The sequence below is a fragment of the Peromyscus eremicus genome, chromosome 11 (genome assembly GCF_949786415.1).
Source record: "Peromyscus eremicus chromosome 11, PerEre_H2_v1, whole genome shotgun sequence".
Classification (NCBI taxonomy): Eukaryota; Metazoa; Chordata; class Mammalia; order Rodentia; family Cricetidae; genus Peromyscus; species Peromyscus eremicus.
Genome location: NC_081427.1, coordinates 6,080,763 through 6,099,108, shown reverse-complemented (window position 1 = coordinate 6,099,108; position 18,346 = coordinate 6,080,763). Strand labels below are relative to the sequence as shown.

At 39.6% G+C, this 18,346-nt stretch overlaps 1 protein-coding gene across 1 annotated transcript in view; it reads left to right on the top strand.

Moving 5' to 3' along the window:
- The first annotated feature begins 777 nt into the window (after positions 1–777).
- The window catches only part of LOC131921985 (zinc finger protein 493-like), a 59,378-nt gene continuing 41,809 nt past the window's right edge, over positions 778–18,346 (top strand). Inside the window, 3 exon segments of the mRNA XM_059276726.1 lie at positions 778–1,243; positions 11,055–11,181; positions 12,172–12,267. Coding sequence (XP_059132709.1) covers positions 1,238–1,243; positions 11,055–11,181; positions 12,172–12,267 — 229 coding nt within the window. The 5' untranslated portion in view covers positions 778–1,237.

Here is an 18,346-nt window from a genome sequence, read left to right as displayed (position 1 = left end):
CCAGCCTGACTTCCCATGGCTTTGAAACCAAAACAGAAGCCACATTGTTGTTAAGAAATCACATTTTTATACACTGTTATTAAGGATCCATATCTTACAAGAATAAGTTTCTGTTTCCTAAGCCTAATGTGCCCTCCAAAACATGTGTGGTGATATTTTATCTGTGTCCCCAATAAAATTTATCTGAGGATCAGAGGAAAAAGCCAGGCACTATATTAAGTAGAAGTCAGGCAATGGTAGCATAAGCCTTTAATCCTATCACTTCGGAGGCAGCTGTCTGGATCTTTGTGAGTTTAAGCCCACTCTGGGAACAGAGCCAGTCATGGTGAAACACGCCTTAAATTCCAACACTACTTAACCATGAAGGTCTGGAGGTCTATACAGACAGACAGGAAGTGACAGCTAGGCAGGAAGAGGAAGTGATGTAGCTGGGCATAGAGGAAATGAGATGGCAGAACAGAAAGGCATGTAGGTGTGGGTATACAGGAAGTAACTCTCTTTGGAAGCTGAAGGTCTGTAAGGTGAGATTGGCTTTGGCTTGTCCTATACCACTGATCTTTCGGAATTTACCCCAATATCTGGCACCAGGTTTTATTAATAATATCACTTAGCAATTTGTCTTACAACATGTTTCAACTATTCTGAACTTGTGGCCCCATGATGTCTGCCCATCATTTGCCTTACAAAAATAACCTGTGAAATGATTGCACTTTTGCCTAGATACCTTGATGTTTCCCCTCCCACGTGATTTATTTTTGAACTTCAGCTGTTTTTATTTTATCCTTTCTAACGGCCAACTCTCTTGACATCTGTTTTCTATTAACCATAACCCCCATCAAGGGAACTGAAAAGGCTATTGGGGGGGCGGGTGCTGCTCTCTGAAATACCGACTTTGGGAGAGAAAGCCAACGGGCCAGTTCCTGGTGCTCCTGTAAAATGAAGCCTGCTTTAATCAGACATTCGTGCAATTAGTTTTTCTCAGGCCAAATAGCTGTCCACCGGATTGTGTTTCTTCCTCCCAAACTCTTCTGCAAGTAACCAAACTAATCCAGGAAGACTAAACATCATCTAACTAGGAGAACAGGAATTCCTTGCTCAGACTTCTGGGAAATGTAGTCCATGCGACTGTGACATCACAGGGAGCCGACCAAGAAATCCCCTTCCGGCGTCTAGCACTCACAGGTATAGCTTCCTCAAAGTTTGGCGAGAGTCCTGCCCTACACAACGCATCTCAGACATGGAGGTTAGTCTAGGGTGCAGCGCGGCCTGAGGCACTGTGCGGGGTGCGGGGATCCGTCTTGGAGGGAGCGGACCTGGGCTGGGTGGGAGGGCGGAAGAAGCTGCCTTGGAGGTGCCGTGCTGAACTGGCTGGGTCACCTGAGGTTGCAGCTCATGGCTGGGGAGAGGTTGATAGGAAAGGTGCCCTGAGTGACAGTTTCCTTAGGACACCGCGCGCAGCCCGAGTCCACCTTGGGCTTCTGGACAGGAGAGCTGCCTGGTAGCGCGGAGTAGATGATAGTGCAAAGTCCAGGATTGCAAACTAATGATGGTCAGCTGACTGCCTGCTCCTGGGGTTGAGCTGGGAGCTCACTGAGCAGCTTTGGTGGGGAAGCATGCTTCTCTAGCTGAGCCGTTCTCACATGGACGCTGTCAGATTTCTCAGAATCTGTAGAGCAAACGGGGTCTGGTCCTTCCTGAACTCTGTAGCCAGCCTAGTGTAACGGTCTTGAGGTCTTGATCATGTTCATTTTCTCTGCCAGTTAAGGAATTAAGAAAGGAAAAAACCTGAGTCCCAATAACTCGCCAGTGGGAAATTCTGGATCACAGCTGACAGATCTACCAGAATCAGCTGCTATAGAAAAGCCTTTACTAGGGTGAGAGAACACACATTCTGCAGACGTGTGGAGGGAAAGACCCAGTGCAAAGCAGAATGGGGATTAGGGAAGCTCAACCCAGCTTCACCTTAATGGCTGGGTTTTCTGAAATCTTTGAAAGGCCCTCCATCCTTAATTTAGGTCTGAGTATTTGTAAGAAAGTGCTGATGTCTGCTTGTCCCAAAATGGTTGTGTCAACATGTTTTCATTGAAATTATTGAATTGTCTAATAGTAGGGTACCTAGACACAGGTAAAAAACTCTCATGGCCTTGTGTTCCAGTGCCAGGCTTTTGTGTCAGGTCAGCAGGGTGAGGAAGAACTCACAGAATGTGTGTATTCATGTGATTTAAAGTAAACAGACCTGTGATAGAAAAGAAACTTCAGTCTACTCTATTGCACATCCCTGTCATCTCTTGTGGTAATATTGTGTTTCCCAAAATATTGTGCACCCTAATAAACTTATCTGGGGTCAGAGAACAGAACAGCCACTAGATATAGAGGCCAGAAAATGTTGGCACACACACCTTTAATCTTAGAATTCCAGAGGCAGAGATCCATCTGGATCTCTGTAAGTTCAAGGCTACACTGGAAACAGCCAGGCATGGTGACACACGTCTTTAATCCCAGGAAGTGATGGCAGAAAGCAGAAAGGTGTATAAGGCGTGAGGACCAGGAACTAGAGCCTGGTTAAGCTTTCCGGCTTTTAGCAGCAGTTCAGCTGAGATCCATTTGGATGAGAACTCAGAGACTTCTAGTCTGAGGAAGCAGTATCAGCTGAGGAATTGGCAAGGTGAGGTGTTCTGTTTGTTCTGCTTCTCTGATCTTCCAGCATTCAGCCCAATACCTGGCTTCAGGTTTGATTTTATTAATAAGACCTGCTAAGATTCGTGCTACAGTCTCTGCATTTGTGTGTGTGTGTGGGGGGGCAGGACTTCTGGTCATCCTCTGCTTCATAGCAAATTCAAGGATGCCTAGGATACCTGAGTCTGTGACAGAAAACACTTGACCATACTTTATAGACATGATAAATACTTTCTGTTGTCCATTTCATGTTTTTTTACTTGTGTTGCTCATTCCATGTGTAATGTAAACTTTTTTCACTATCATGCTTTTGTTGTATGTATTAAATTTTTGTGATTACATACTTGTTTTCATTTATTCTGTGAGGAAAAATTCCTCTTTGCCTGTCTTGAATACTCATCACTATATGCAGTGATTGTTCATTGTTTCTGGATATTAATCTGTGTTATTTACTTAATGACCTGATGCTGATTTCTTCTGGTTTCACTGATTTCTTCCAGTTTGCTCCTTTCATATCTAATCTGAGACTCCATTATTTCTTCATTTCCATTCTGCAGTTCTTGACTGATGTGGCTGCTGTGGTTACATTCCTGGGTCTTTTTCTGCATTGGGATGCCTTCCCCTGTCCTTACACCAGAGGTTCCACTGTGTGCAGATGCTTCTTACAGTGAGCCAGAACAAAATCACTTCCTCCCTGTCCTTCACATGGGCACTGCCATATCCAACCAGTAAAGCAAAGTGCTAATGCTGGTTCCTGCTCTTCACAGGTCCAGTCCAGTTCTCCTTGTTGAGCAGTCCTGTCTCTTTCCTCCCAGGCTTCTTTCATTATATTCTAATGTCACCTAATGTCAGTGTGAGGGAAGGAGTTCCTTGTGTTTACAACTCATGCATGAACCTTGCCGTGTAAGAAATCTGGGAAACTCTGGAGGGGAGGTGTGCTGGGTGATGACATTCATTTCATGTTGATCGATCTATATGACTATGTCAGAGGCCTTGGAGAGACATTGCAAGGTTTGAACAGGGGTCAAAGACATGCAAAGGACTAAACCTGAGCAGCTCAGATTTTCATCACATTGTCGTTTACCGGTTATAAAAGTGTCTGCCATAGTGTCCTCCATAATCATTATCAAATGCAGCAACATATTTTGAATTGATAGGTGTGTGTGGTTGCAAGGCCAACTCTTTCAAAATCTGCATCCCATTGTTCTCTTTGCAGCATCTATATGAATTTAAATTGGATTTATGAGGATGCATGTCCCAAATCGTTATTGGATATATTACACATACTATTGCTTGAAGAAGACTCAGCAACAATATGTTGACAATTAAAATCCACAAATATAGCTAGACATCTAATGTACAGAGCAAAACATGTGATACATTATGAAACTAAAGTTATATAGTTCATGTTACCAAAGCCAGTACTATATTTTGTCTACCATATTTTTTTCATGGTTTAACTAACTTTCTGTGTCATAAGATTGCACAACTTGGTGGCTTGAAGCCAAAATTAGTCATTATTCATGGCACAGTTGTGTGAGTAAAGCCCTGGGAAAAAGATTTAGGAGTTGCTTCTCCATGATGTGTGTGCTGTGTATTTAAAGGACTGTGTTATGTATTCTGTAGATCGGTGATTTTGAATAGAGAGTAATTTTTTTTTAAGTTCCTGATCAGTAATCCAGTCCTCTCTTTGCCTATCATTTTGACTTCCCACCAATGATCTGCTAGTCTTCAGTTTTATCTGACTCTCTGAAAAGATATTTCTAAGGGACACTGACAGAAGATTCAGGAGTTCTTATTACATCTACCCTGTTCATTTTGTTGTTCTAGGCTCATCTCTAGGACTAGCCACCATGCAAGTGGAGTTCTATATCTACCTCCTAATTATAGGAAGAATGGGTAACAATTTTTAATGAATGGCAATGTGCCCCTCAGACCAGACATAATTTGCATTTTTTCTCCATTAAAAGTGAATTTTGCGCCGGGCAGTGGTGGCGCACGCCTTTAATCCCAGCACTCGGGAGGCAGAGCCAGGCGGATCTTTGTGAATTCGAGGCCAACCTGGTCTACAGAGTGAGATCCAGGACAGGCAGGCACAAAGCTACACAGAGAAACCCTGTCTTGAAAAACAAAAACAAAAAAACAACAAAAACAAACAAACAAACAAAAAAAAGTGAATTTTACCAGTTTCAAATGCCCCTGAAAAGTTTGCCATTAATAGAATTGGGTAAAATCTTTACTAAATGATATCCTGTTTACAGGTACACTGCCCTCCACCCACAGTGTCTTACAGGAGATAGGCCCCAGGACAGCAGACACTTTTCCATGTAGAATGGTGCTATGTTGTGCTGTGCAATGTGGGGAGTGGTCCTTACAGTTGATTCTGCTTTGGGAACCTGTTCAATTTCTCTCAGAGGTTCAAGATTTCATCTTCATTTTCTCTGGGCTCTGGCCCTTTTCTTCTGTGGTCATTTTTCCCTCTTCTTGGTGACCCGCTAGTTCTGCTGTCTTACCTTTCCTAATGCTGGGACCTTTAGTGCAGCTCCTCATACTGTGGTGACCCTAACCTAAAATTATTTTCCCTGCTGCTTCATAACTACAAGTTTGCAAAGGTTATTTATGATAATGTAAATATTTTTGGCGATGAAGGTTTGCCAAAGAGGTCATGAACCACATTTTGAGAACCAGTGCTCAATTTAAAAGAGAGTGGGATCTATTTTTCTTTCTTTCTTTCTTTCTTTCTTTCTTTCTTTCTTTCTTTCTTTCTTTCTTTCTTTCTTTCTTTCTTTCTTCCTTCCTTCCTTCCTTCCTTCCTTCCTTCCTTCCTTCTTTCCTTTCTTTCTTTTCTTTTCTTTCTTTTTTTTTTTTTTTTGAGACTGGGTTTCTTTGTGTAGTTTTGGTGCCTGTCCTGGAACTTGCTCTTTAGGCTAGGCTGTCCTTGAACTCACAGAGATCTGCCTGGCTCTGCCTCCTGAGTGCTGGATTAAAGGTGTGTGCCACCACCACCCGGTGGGATCTGTTTTTCCTTTGCTTACTTCTAAAGATGGTAACATTCTATACTAGCTACACAGAAGCTTTCAGAATAATTCAATTTCTTTTCCCTTGAGAATGTGCTGGGTGTTCTGTTTACCAAATTGTTTCATTCTGCCTGTTTCTTGAATATATGCAGGCCTCCTCATTGCTGCTCAACTCTGCATTTATTTAAATAAAAATTCTATTGTTATTCTTTGTAGAGGATATTCTTTAGTTGTCCCAAAAGTATTGTGATGATACGCTACTTTCTCCTCCCAATGGTGAAAACACCATGCCCTGGAGACACAAGAGTCAGGGGACTGGAGCTAGATCTTACCTGAACATCTCCTGCCTAAGGGTGAGTTTGCATAGTGCTGGAAGGTGCTTTGGACAGTCCAAGGGAGAGAAGTAATAAATAATCCTGCTTAGCTGTTACGCCTGTGAACCATAGCAATGACCAGTATAGCATGATATCTCTAAAGGTGCCACAGTGCCTCTCACATCTTGGCCTTAGCAGCAGCTGTCAATGGGACTTAGAGTGGACAGGAGACCTACAGAATACTTGGAGCTGCCTCTGATGACTTGTTAGGTCTTAAATCATAGAGGAGAACATACTAATGCCACTAAACCCTCATAATCCCTAACTGCACTCCAAGTACTTCTCCTTGGACCTACACTGCAGTGTAGCTGTCACTGCTCCTCAAAGGTGCTTCTTTCTGCAGCATAGAGAACATTCCAAAAAACTAAAACTTACAAAGTGCACAGAACTATTGCCTTGTGATGCCCTGACCCAAAAGATACCCTGCACCACAATTCCTGCACATGAGGCTCAGGGAATATCTCTGCACAGAGGTCATGTTGATTATGAGAGCCAGATGTCCAGGAAGTCTGCTGTGAGGTTGTGCCTTTTAGAAAGTGAAGGGAAGCCGCACCCATGATGCCCCAACAATATGACTGCCTGAACAAGGACTGATCAATGACAGTGGCACAAGATCCCCTGCCGGGGCCAGTGTGCTGGGTCAGCATCCAAGTGTAGGCACCTGAGAACTGCTGAGAGAAGGAGAATTAGTGTTTCCAGGATGAGAGCATTCACTGTTCATGCAGTAACAAGTGGTCAGTCCTTAAACTTACACAAAAATCGGCCATTTGTATTTATGAAGTTACGTATATCTTTACATATATGTATATTTATGTGCTGTGTTTGTGTGTGTACCAATAATAATTACAGAAGTATACACTATATATTTGAGATGAACTATATGGGGACATGAGAGGAGTTGCAATGAAGAGATAGTGGGGGAAATGACATTTTCAGTCATTTTTCAGAGTGAATTTACACTCTTGCCAATTGTGACTATATTGTTGAAACTAAGTTTTTTCAGGCAGTAAAGGTAAATAACATATGATCTCATTAATATGTTAAATGAAATGAATTGAAACTCATGTAAGATAAAGATATTAAACATAAAGAATTATAACAGAAGTTGGAGATATAACGGTATTTTCCATTGACCAGTGACCTCAGGAAGCCATCACTTTGGGAATTCCTTGTTGTGGAAAATTAGTTTAACTATGTAAAGATGTGTTGCATTTGTTTGTGAAATATTTATTTAACTATGTAAAGATGTGTTACATTTGTTTACCTTGTGGAATATTGGTTTAACTATGTAAAGATGTGTTTCATTTGTTTACCTTGCCTGCCTACAGCACCTGATTCGTCTAATTAAAAGCTAAATGTCCAAAAGCTAGGCAGGAGGTATAGGTGTAGCACGAATCTTAAAAGTTCTTTTTAATAAAAACAAACCTGGAGCTAGGTATTGGGGTGAACACTGGAAGATCAGAGAAACACAACTACCTCTCCTTGCCAATTCCTCAGCTGATCCTGTTTCCTCAGACTGGAAGTGTCTGAGTCCTTATCCAAATGGATCTCAGCTGAACTGCTTCTCGAAAGCCTGAAAGCTTAACCAGCTAGTTTCTGGTTTTCATGCCTTATATACCTTTCTGCTTTCTGCCATCACTTCCTGGGATTAAAGGTGTTTGTCACCATGCCTGGCTGTTTCCAGTGTGGCTTTAAACTCACAGAGATCCGGATGGATCTCTGCCTCCCAAGTGATAGGATTAAAGGCGTGTGTGCCACCATTTTCTGGCCTCTATGTCTAATCTAGTGGCTGTTCTGTCCTCTGACCCCAGATAAGTTTATTAGGGTGGACAATATATTGGGGGACACAATATCACCACATATATGTGGGACTTTCAGGCAAAGAAAGTAAGAGGAGGAATGTGTGAGACAGAGACAGATGTCAAGGGCCAGCCGGACAGGAAGGAAGCAGGAAACAGGACATACAGTATGAAAGAAAAGTAAAAGCAACATGGCGAAACAGATGAATAGAAACAAGGAAAATTAAGTTATAAAAGTGAGTGGAACAAGCATAAGCTAAAGGCCAAGCTTTCATAATTAATAAGAAGTCTTCATGTCATTAAAAGAAAAATGCCAACTACCCTTCCTGAAGAATGAATGTTCAGGGATAGGAGGGAGAAGCCCCCAGTACTGTTGTCCCGAATGCCACATGTGTATAAGCATCATGCAGGGTACTATCAGAAGCCTGAAAGATAGTGTTTGAGGAGGTGACCATACCGTAACTAGGAAGAGGATCCAAAGCTTAACCATGAAGTTAGAACGGCACTGGTGGTGGTGCTGGTTACCGGCGGAAAAGTCACAGGCCATGACTACCAGAGTTATAAAGAGCTTTATTAGAAAGAACGAGGGGATAGGAGGGAGGAGAGCCAGGCCCGTAGAGAAAGGAAGATGGCGGGAGCAGAGAGAGAACAGAGAGAGTGTGGGGGTCTGCGTCTGGCTTTTTAAGGTGGGGATTGCATGACCTTGGGGCAGGTACATAGTCACCAACGCCTGCTGATGATGTAAGATGTAAGACACAGGACCCTGAGCTGCGCATGAACAGAATCCTAACAGTTATTACAAAATACCTTATTATTACATAAAATACTAATATTTCCTGTATTGATAAAAAGGAAAAATAATGTGTGACTATTCCCATAGGTCATTCAAGGACTTTACTCAATAAAATATGAAAAACATAAATTATAAAATTAGAAACATTTGAAATACAAAAATAGCATCAGCAATTATATTGCTCAGCTTCAGCACACTGATGCCTAGATTTCATATGTGCAAAACATGCTTTAGGAATAATGTAAATACCTCAATTAATACCTGTTAGGGAAAAGATAGAAAGGGAAAATGGCAAAAAAATCAAATGATGTGTGTTCTAAGTTCTCATTTTTGTTAGTCCTGTACTTGCCTGTTTTCTCACATGATCAGATACTTAATTGACATTCAGTCTGTGAGTTCTACCTCCTGCCTGCTCCTTCTCATGTCCCTTGTCACCATCATTTGCATCATTAGTGAATCTGTAGAAATCCTGAAACCCAGATGACAGCCCAAGCTGCTGCATCAGACTCTGTATTTTCATTTCATTTCACATTCATGACTGTATCTTGTATAATATTTGAATGACAAGCCTTAATATTATACATCCCAGGGGCTCTGTCGAGAAACTATGAATGGCAAGGACTATTTTTGTAAAATAGAATCTCAGCACTCTGAGCTCCTTAGTCCATTCATTTTAATCTCTTCTGGGATAACATCCTATTTACCAGCTTCAGTTCTGTTCTCGTGCCTAGCTCCTTTCTTGCCTGATTTCTCTCTGTATTTATCTATTGCTCCAAGTTCTATCTTAATTCTCTCTTCTTAATTCTGTCTTATCTAGGTCCTTTTCATCTCATACTTACCCAACTAATACTTCCCCACCTGACTCTTCCTCACCTTCCATCTCATCCACACATTCTCTCTGGTCAAAATCCTCCTTGTACCTCTCCATTCTCCATCTCTAAGTTCTACCCAAGTCTCTCAGGAGTCTAGTTATAAACCCAAGCAATAGCAATTCCCTGGTCGAGCAAGGTCACCAGTCTTGAATTCTATGAGGTCACAAAGGTAGGTAAAAATTTTCCTCAGGCAGTGACCACCAGCCTTTCTTTTATGTCCTAAAAATGGGAGTGGTAAAAGAGGAGGTCAGCTGAGTGCTAATGACTGGTTAGTATATGGAAAAGGGATCTATATGCTCAGTCTGCATTCCTAGAAGTGGTTAGGTAAGAAGTTAGGGGTCTATTAGTAAGGTTGTATAGAAAGGATGGTCTCACCCTAAACTGCACAAGAAATAAAGCTATCTGCCTGACCTAGGAGACAGGTGTTGTTTCGTATGGCCTTGGATGCTTGATAGGCATTTTAGATAAATACACTGGTAGTTCTTGGAAGCATGCAAAACAATCATTTTAGCAACCAGCTAATATATATATATATAGATATAGATATAGATATATAGATATATATATATATAGATATATAGATATATATAATATATATACATATATACAAAAGCTAAAATATCACCAAGACCCCTTAAGCCATGGCTTGACCTTTGGAGAAGTCCTTGGCTTTTCCAAGTAGTAGCTTTTGTGATAGTAGCTGAATTCCATTATGTTTTCCTATGGCTTGCAGCAACTAGGCATATTAACTGTTGAGGAATTCCTTCTCCCTGACCATGACTTTCTCCTGTGAGATATGTGTGTATGTGTGGTGTATAGTAGCATATGGTACTAAATGCATGTTCTGTGTATGCATTTATTTTTACATTTCATCTGTCTTTAATGAATTATGTCCAACTGGTCTTATAGGAGCTCTTACCTTGTGTTTCCTAGAAGATAGGTTCAGGGTAAGATCATGTGACCACTTCAGACTTGTCTGAGGAATATTACTCACCTATGTAAGAAACATTTCCAGCTCTCTTTCACAAAAACCTACATTTTTTACCACTGACCCATGATGCCTGTGTTAGGGTTTCTATTGCTGTGATCAGGACCAGGATGAAAGACATCTTGGAGAAGAAAGGGTTTATTTAGACTACAACTTCAGGTTACAGTCTATCACTGAGGGAAGTCAACGCAGGAACTGGAGGGAAAAAAATGGAGCAGAGGCCACAGAAGAACACTTCTTATTGACTTGTCCTGCCTGCTTTCCTATATCATACAGAAAAGCATGCCTAGGGTGGGCACCACCCATAATGGGCTGTGCTATGTCGTTTCAATCAGTAATTAGTAAAATGCCACCTAGGATTAGCTACAGGAAGTCGCTATAGGCATTGTCTCTATTATGTTTTTCTGTTCTCAAATGACCCTAGGTAGTGTCAAGTTGACAGGAGAACTCTCCAGCCCAATGCATCTTGGTATTTATATTATTAATGGTTTTAATTAAACTAAAGTGTGATATCATTCATTGATCTTTATTTCAGGAAATGCTGTCTTTTTGGGATGTGGCCATTGATTTCTCTCCAGAAGAGAGGGAATGCCTGGAGCCTGCTCAGTGGAATTTGTACAAGGATGTGATGTTGGAGAATTACAGCAACCTTGTGTTCCTTGGTGAGGATCATATATTGTAAATTCTTATTTTACCATCAACATGTAGCTTCCTCACTTTGTATGGTATCTCATGGGAGCATTTCAACAGCCAGTTTCATGTCCTTCATTTTCAGAAAAATTAGGGAGATTGCTGTATTAAAAATAATTTTGGGGCTGGTGAGATTGCTCAGTTGTTAAGTGCACTGAATGCTTCTCTAGAGGACCCTGGATTCATTTCCCAGTACCCATATGCAGCTCAAAACTGTCTGTGATCCTAAGACCTGTTGCCCTCATGCTGTGTGATATTTTGTGTGTGTGTGTGTGTTCTCACATATAAAGCTTGCTTTAGTCAGAGGGCAGAGCTAGCCGCTATCTGACCATAGAGGTTTAGAGGACTGTAGAGAGAGGGATAGAAAATGATAAGGTGGGGCTGAGACAGGATCTCAGTCCTTTTTGATGGAGGAATGGAAGATGTAGCAAGTCAGTGATGGCTGCTCCCCTGCTTCTCTGATCTTTCAGGTTCTTTCCCTGATATCTGACTCTCAATTTTTTTTATTGATAAAGTTAATTAGATTAAAGCTTCATCCTCACACAGACATATATGCAGGCAAAACACTAATACATATGAAAAAGAAAAGTAAATTGTGAAAAAAAAAGAATCATTTCACTGTTGTTCTCTTTTTGTGTTTAACTTTTCTATGTTGGATGTATATTTCCTTCACTCTAGTGGGACTGTTAGAAATTCAGTGGCATGAGACTTGGAGTACACTTATTATTTAAAGTGTTTTATAATTCAGTTTTAATGTTATTTCTTTAAATGAAACTCATAATCTGAATGTTGTAAATTCCTTTATGTAGTGTAGTGATCCTATGAGAAAAAATTCAAGGAACTGATTGTCTGCAATCATTTATTACATCATCTCTTTCCTTATAAGCCATGTACTGGAAGTGACATGTCAATTCCAAGTAAGAGAACACATAAGCAATCTTCTCCCCTTTTCCTACAAACAGGTCTTGCTATGTCTAAGCCATACCTAGTGACATTTTTGGAGCAAAGACAAGAGCCTTCATATGTGAAGAGACAAGCAGCAGCCAATGTGCATCCAGGTCTGTAGGAATGAGGGGTTTGGGAGCAGAATTGAGGTCCAAATATTTAACAGAAAAGCAGGCTTTCCCATGTGTCTTGAAACATGATACTATGGTAATCATTCTTTGGGCCTCTCCTTCATGTCTTATCAAAGCACATCATTCATTTGTTTATGATGGTTGAGTCACTTAAGCTTTGTATTTCCCCAACAGAGAGCTGTGTTTGTATTTACAGTGTCTACCAGGTTTTTTGTTGTTGTTGAGTCTGTATTATAGTGTAAGACTCAGGCAACAAGAACTGAGTGCTGGTGACACTGAGAGTGATTTTTCTTTGCAGAGGTGAGAGTAGACTCATGCCAAAAAGATCTCTACACCAAAGTGAGCATGATAGGATTTATTAAGCCAAAACCACAATTCCATCACTGAGAGTCAGGCAGAGACAGAAACAGCAACACTTTCAGTTCTACTGATTAGAACAATTTGGGGAGGGGAGCAGTTGGATAAAACTCATACAAACCAGAGACACTTCGGACAGTTCATTCAGCACTGTTCTTACTTATTGTAATAGGGGTTGTATGGGGCCATTATGTGCACTGATTTACCGAGGATGTTTGGTATTTTCAACCCATTTACCACCAGTCCGTTCAGCAGGGCCTGACCATCAGACCTAGGAAGAGTAGGACAGGATGAGCTACAAGGCCTTAAACTGTTAACTCAAGCATGCCCATCAAACTAGTTTGTATACAGTGATTTTGTGCCTTACTTTTATGGCAATTAGTAGATTTAGATTTCAGTGTGTTGTAAGGCTCCTTGGTTTTTGGGTTTGTTTTCTTTTCTTTTTTTTTTTTTTAAATCTTTTTTTTTTTTTTTTTTTTTTTTTTTTTCCTGGAGCTGAGGACCGAACCCAGGGCCTTGCGCTTGCTAGGCAAGCGCTCTACCACTGAGCTAAATCCCCAACCCTTGGGTTTGTTTTCTATTCTTTTTTCAGATAAACATATTTATCATATATTAGGTCTAACTGTTATTTGGATATATTCTAGGTCAAAACTTGTTAGAGAAATTAGAAACATTTACATACAAACCTGGTAATCCCAGATACATAAGAGCTAGTAAAATGTTTTGTTTCACATCCAGTCAGGGTAGCTACTGTGGCTAGCCCTACAGGAAGCATTATGGCTAACATTACCATGAGTCCAATGAGCTCTTGGGGTCTCTTCTTTTCAAGGTCTCTTGCTGGTTCTCAAACTTCCTCTAAGTGTACATTTTCATTGGCTTCCAGATTTGTAATAGGATCAGGACTGTGGAGTGCAGGCGATATTTTTTAATGGACCATGATCAGCTGTGTCCCTCCAGCCACTCTCAAATAACCACTCAGACACTTATCATTAATTATAAATGTTCAGCTGATGGCTCAGGCTTATTACTAACTAGCTCTTATATTTTTTATTAATCCATATTTTGTATTTACACTCTGCCATGTGACGGTACTTTTATTCTCCATATGGCATGTTTATCTCCTTCTCCTCTGCCCTTACTCTTCCCAGCATTCTCTCTGCCCCCAAAATTCTTACCAGCCATGGGTCAATCAGCTTTTTATTAACAATAAAAACACATTCTCACAGTGTGCAGAAAGATTATTCCACATTATTTCCTCCTTTTTGTCTAATTGAAAAGGAATGTTTTAATTTCACAAAGTAAAACTAAGTATAACAAAAATGTTTATGTGAAGCAGGATATTCTGAAAGGCTGTCCTACCATTTCTTGGGAAAGTTAGGCAGTTCCTTTTTTGTGTGTGTCCTGCTTGTCCATTTTGGACAGCATACAGTCAGCAATTGAAGCAAGGGCACTTTCTTTCCCAGTGTCTAACTTTTCCCACAAGGAAAGGAAACTCCATATAGAGTTTTCCCAATGCCCACCATCTTCTCTGAAGTAGATTGGTGATGCCAGGACCACAAATGTCTCATTGTTATTAAAAAAAAAAAAAAAAAAAGAATCTATGTTATTAAAACATCTTAAATGCCACATTCTGTAGATGTATGAAATATTTGAAGATGACCTTTCTATCTAAAATATACCTCTCTTTGACCTTGAAAACATACCTAACTTTAATACAGGTTTGATTATAATTGGAGACTAATTAAAAACCTTGCATTTCTTCATTATCCTAAATAGTTTATAATAATAACTTTCAAGGACTAATAATTTGCATTATATTGTTAAATGAGTTGCATAAGTACAATGCCTTGAACAAGAGTAGAATTGTATGTACAGTATGTTCTAATAAAAATAACCTCAGATTTATATCAATATACAAAAATTCAAACCAATGTAAAGTTTTTATAACTAGTAGTTGTTCTTTTTTGTTGAAAAGCAGATTTAACAATCTATCTTTTTATCCTATCATGTCTATACCCCCTCTTCCTTTTCGGCGTAGATTTATTAATCTACTTTTATGCTATCATATCCGTATTTCCCTTTTTTTCTGTTCAAAACAAGATCCTTGAATTGAATCTCCTTTGTTCAGCTCTTTTCCTAATCATTACCAATAACAACTTTTAACCAACCACCCTAAATGATGATAAATATCCATAATCCATTGAGTGACCAAAAACTACACACATCACCTCTTGGGAATATGGTTCTTAAATTTACTTCCTGCTGTCTGTGGGCAATGGAATCTTTAGGGTACCCTATTTAGGGTATCCTAAATTCTATTTTGTATCCTAAATAATTAATAGAATGTTGCCTTTGAATTTTTTCAAGAGCAATTTGTAACCCGAAAAAAGGCACAATTTTGTTTCATTTCTCCAACAATCTAAAGTATCTATATTTGAGTCAGCTAGTAAAATGTAATTCACATAATGGAAACCTATAGATTCATGAAGTTGCTTATGTATCATTTCCAATGGCTATTATATAAAATGTTGGCACAAGGTGGGGCAATTTAACAGTCCCTATGGGTAAAGCTTTCATTGATATCTCTTAACAGGCTGAAAATTATTATAAATAGAAAACAGGAAGGAAAATTTTTTCTCTGTGCATTTTTTAAAGGTATAGTGAAGAAACAGTCTTTTAAGTCAATAACTATAAGAGGTCCTTCTTTGAGTAATAGAGAAGACAAAGAAATTCCAGGCAGTAGAGAGCCAGTTGGCTGTATCACCTTATTTATAGCTCTTATATCTGTTACCATTCCCCATTTTTCTTATTTATTTATTTATTTTTGATTTTTTTTTTTTGAGACAGAGTTTCTCTGTGTAGCTTTTAGAGTTTGTCCTGTGGCTCACTCTATAGACAAGGCTGGCCTTAAACTCTACAGATTTATTTTTAATAACAGACATAAGAGAATTCCAGTTCCAATTCTTGCCTGGTTGATTCTTCAGTATGCTGATCGTTTAGTTGCTTTTATACCAGTTGTTCTAAGGCCTGTAATTTCTCTGATGTTAAAGGCCATTGCTCAATCCATACAGGTTTGATGATTATCCATCTTAAAGGTAGGGCTTTTGTTGCCTTTGAAAGATCAGCAGCTGTTGTGCCCTGTTCTTGAACAACCTGAATGGTCAGTGACTGTTCTTTATAATAACCTTTTATATTATTTCCAGAAATATATGATAGTTTTGGTTTGTTTTTGAGATTTGAGGGATGTTAATCTGAATATATAATTGATGTCACAAATCACATCCTCATAAATTCATTGCTATGCTAGTCACATATGGCTTTTATATGCTTCTCTGTCTCTCTGGCCTTACACATTTGACCCATCTTGCACTCTGTTTTACGTGAGATAATGATCAATTCCCTAAAAGCTGAACATGTATCTCCTGAATAGGCTAATTTGGATGCCACGATTCTGGTGCAGTTATGTTTACATCCGCACCTGTGTCTACAAGACCTTCAATGGCAATGTCATTTATTCACATTTTTAAGTTTGGCCCCTGTTCATTTATAGAAGTTTACCAAAATATTTGCTTTACTGTTTCTCCAGAATTTTTTGTTTTATCTTCTAAAGGTGTTATATCATCTAGAGCAGGTTTTTTTTTTTTTTTTAAACAATAGGCTTTAAGTTCTTCAATTGCTGTAGGAATGTGTTCCCCCATAGTCACAGGAAATGACTGAACCAAATTTGGTACAGGGGCCAAATGACTCTAGATGTCAAAGAGTTATTTTGTCTGTTCCTTGTTGATCTACATTCTTTAGTTGAATGCTGACCTTTGCCACACCTTGTGCATACTCCAGAAGGGAGGGGCATTCTGTTTGGATTATTCTTAGCAATGTTGTGAGCACAATCCTTTGTTAGGTGACCTTGTTTACCACAATTGAAACACCTAACATTTTGGTGTTTCTTCTGGAAACTACCTCTCCTATCCAAGCATCGTCATGGTTATGAGATTCAATATTGACTGTATCTCAAATCTATTCCTCTGTGGGTGCTGATCTTGCCTTTAGTGGCCTAATTACCCTTCTGTATTGTGAATTAACATTTTCAAAAGGTAGAGATTCAATTATTACTAGTCTGGCTTCTGAATTTGGTATTATTCTATTTGTTGCTGAAGTCAATGTTTGTTAAAAAAAAAGTCATTGAAGGTTTCTTTTGGGCCCTGTATAACTGTAGTAAATAAGTCAATTTTCTTTCCTACTTCTTCAATTCTGTCCTAAGCATTCAAGGGTGCTGTGTGAGTGCAAAGCCACCCTGAATGAATCACATGAGATTGACTGAGTCTAAGAGAGAAACAGACAGGCATTGGTTGCATAACACCTTTAATCCATTTCTCGGGGGTCACAGGACTTTAATCCCAGCACTAAGAAGGAAGCACTATAGCTGGGTGGAGAAAGCTGTGTAAAGCTTAGAGAGACAGGAACTAGAAATGTTTTGGCTGAAGCTTTTCACTGAAGCTTTTCGGCTCGAGAGCTTTTGGCTGAGGACTCAGAGACATTCGGTCAGAGGACTTATGGAGTTGTTGACGTGAGACATGGCAGTGGCTTGTTCCTTTGTCTCTCTGATCTTTCAGCATTTACCCCAATATCAGGCTCCAGGTTTTTTTTTTTTTTTTTTTGGTTTTTCGAGACAGGGTTTCTCTGTGTAGCTTTGCGCCTTTCCTGGAACTCACTTGGTAGCCCAGGCTGGCCTCGAACTCACAGAGATCCGCCTGGCTCTGCCTCCTGAGTGCTGGGATTAAAGGCGTGCGCCACCACCGCCCGGCCAGGTTTTTTATTATGATACCATTTAAGAATTTGAACAACACTTACCAATTCTTCTCTTCCCCCCTGCCTTATGACTTCTTGTTTCCTTCTTGCAAGTGCTGGAATTAAAGGTGTGTGCCACCACTGTCTGGCTTTTATGGTTAACTAGTGGCTAGTTCTGCCTTCTGATCTCCAGGCAAGCTTTATTTGTTAGAGCACAAACAAGCTACCACCACAAAGGGCAGTTTCTTTGCCCTAAGGGCTGGCTTTTGCTGTAAAGAAAACAAGCTCCCTACAGAGTTTCTTCAATGCCTATCATTTTCTTTGAAGTAAATTGGTGCTACCAGGAGCAGATATGTTTTTCTCTATTTTTAATTACACATTACATTTTTAAATGAGCTGTATCAACACAATACGCAAAATGAGTAGAAATATACACTATTAAAAATCGACTTCAAATTTGATTTAATAAACTAAAATGCATACCAATATAAAATACTTTGAGATTAATGATTGTCTTTTGGCTTAAAGTAGATTCAATAATCTACCCTTTTATTCCATCATTTCTATATCATATCCCCCTTTTTTCCTTTAGAAAGAGATCTTTGAATTAAATTCTTTTGTTCAGCCTTTAAAAAAAGATATGACCAATACATACTTGTAACCAATCCCCCTTAAATAATAATAAGCATCCATAATTCATATTTTGGGAATGTGGGTGTTGTTTTGTGGACTACTTCCTCTTGTCTGTGGGCACTGCTCTTTTGGGGGAAACCTTGAGAACACCAGGATAATTGTTGGGTATTGTCTGGAGTAGTCTGTGACCTTTAAACTAGAATGTATTTTGCATACCAGTTGGGTGGGAGGCATAGGTATACAGATCCCCTCGGTATCCTCAACTATCAGAAGCAGATAGAGCTCT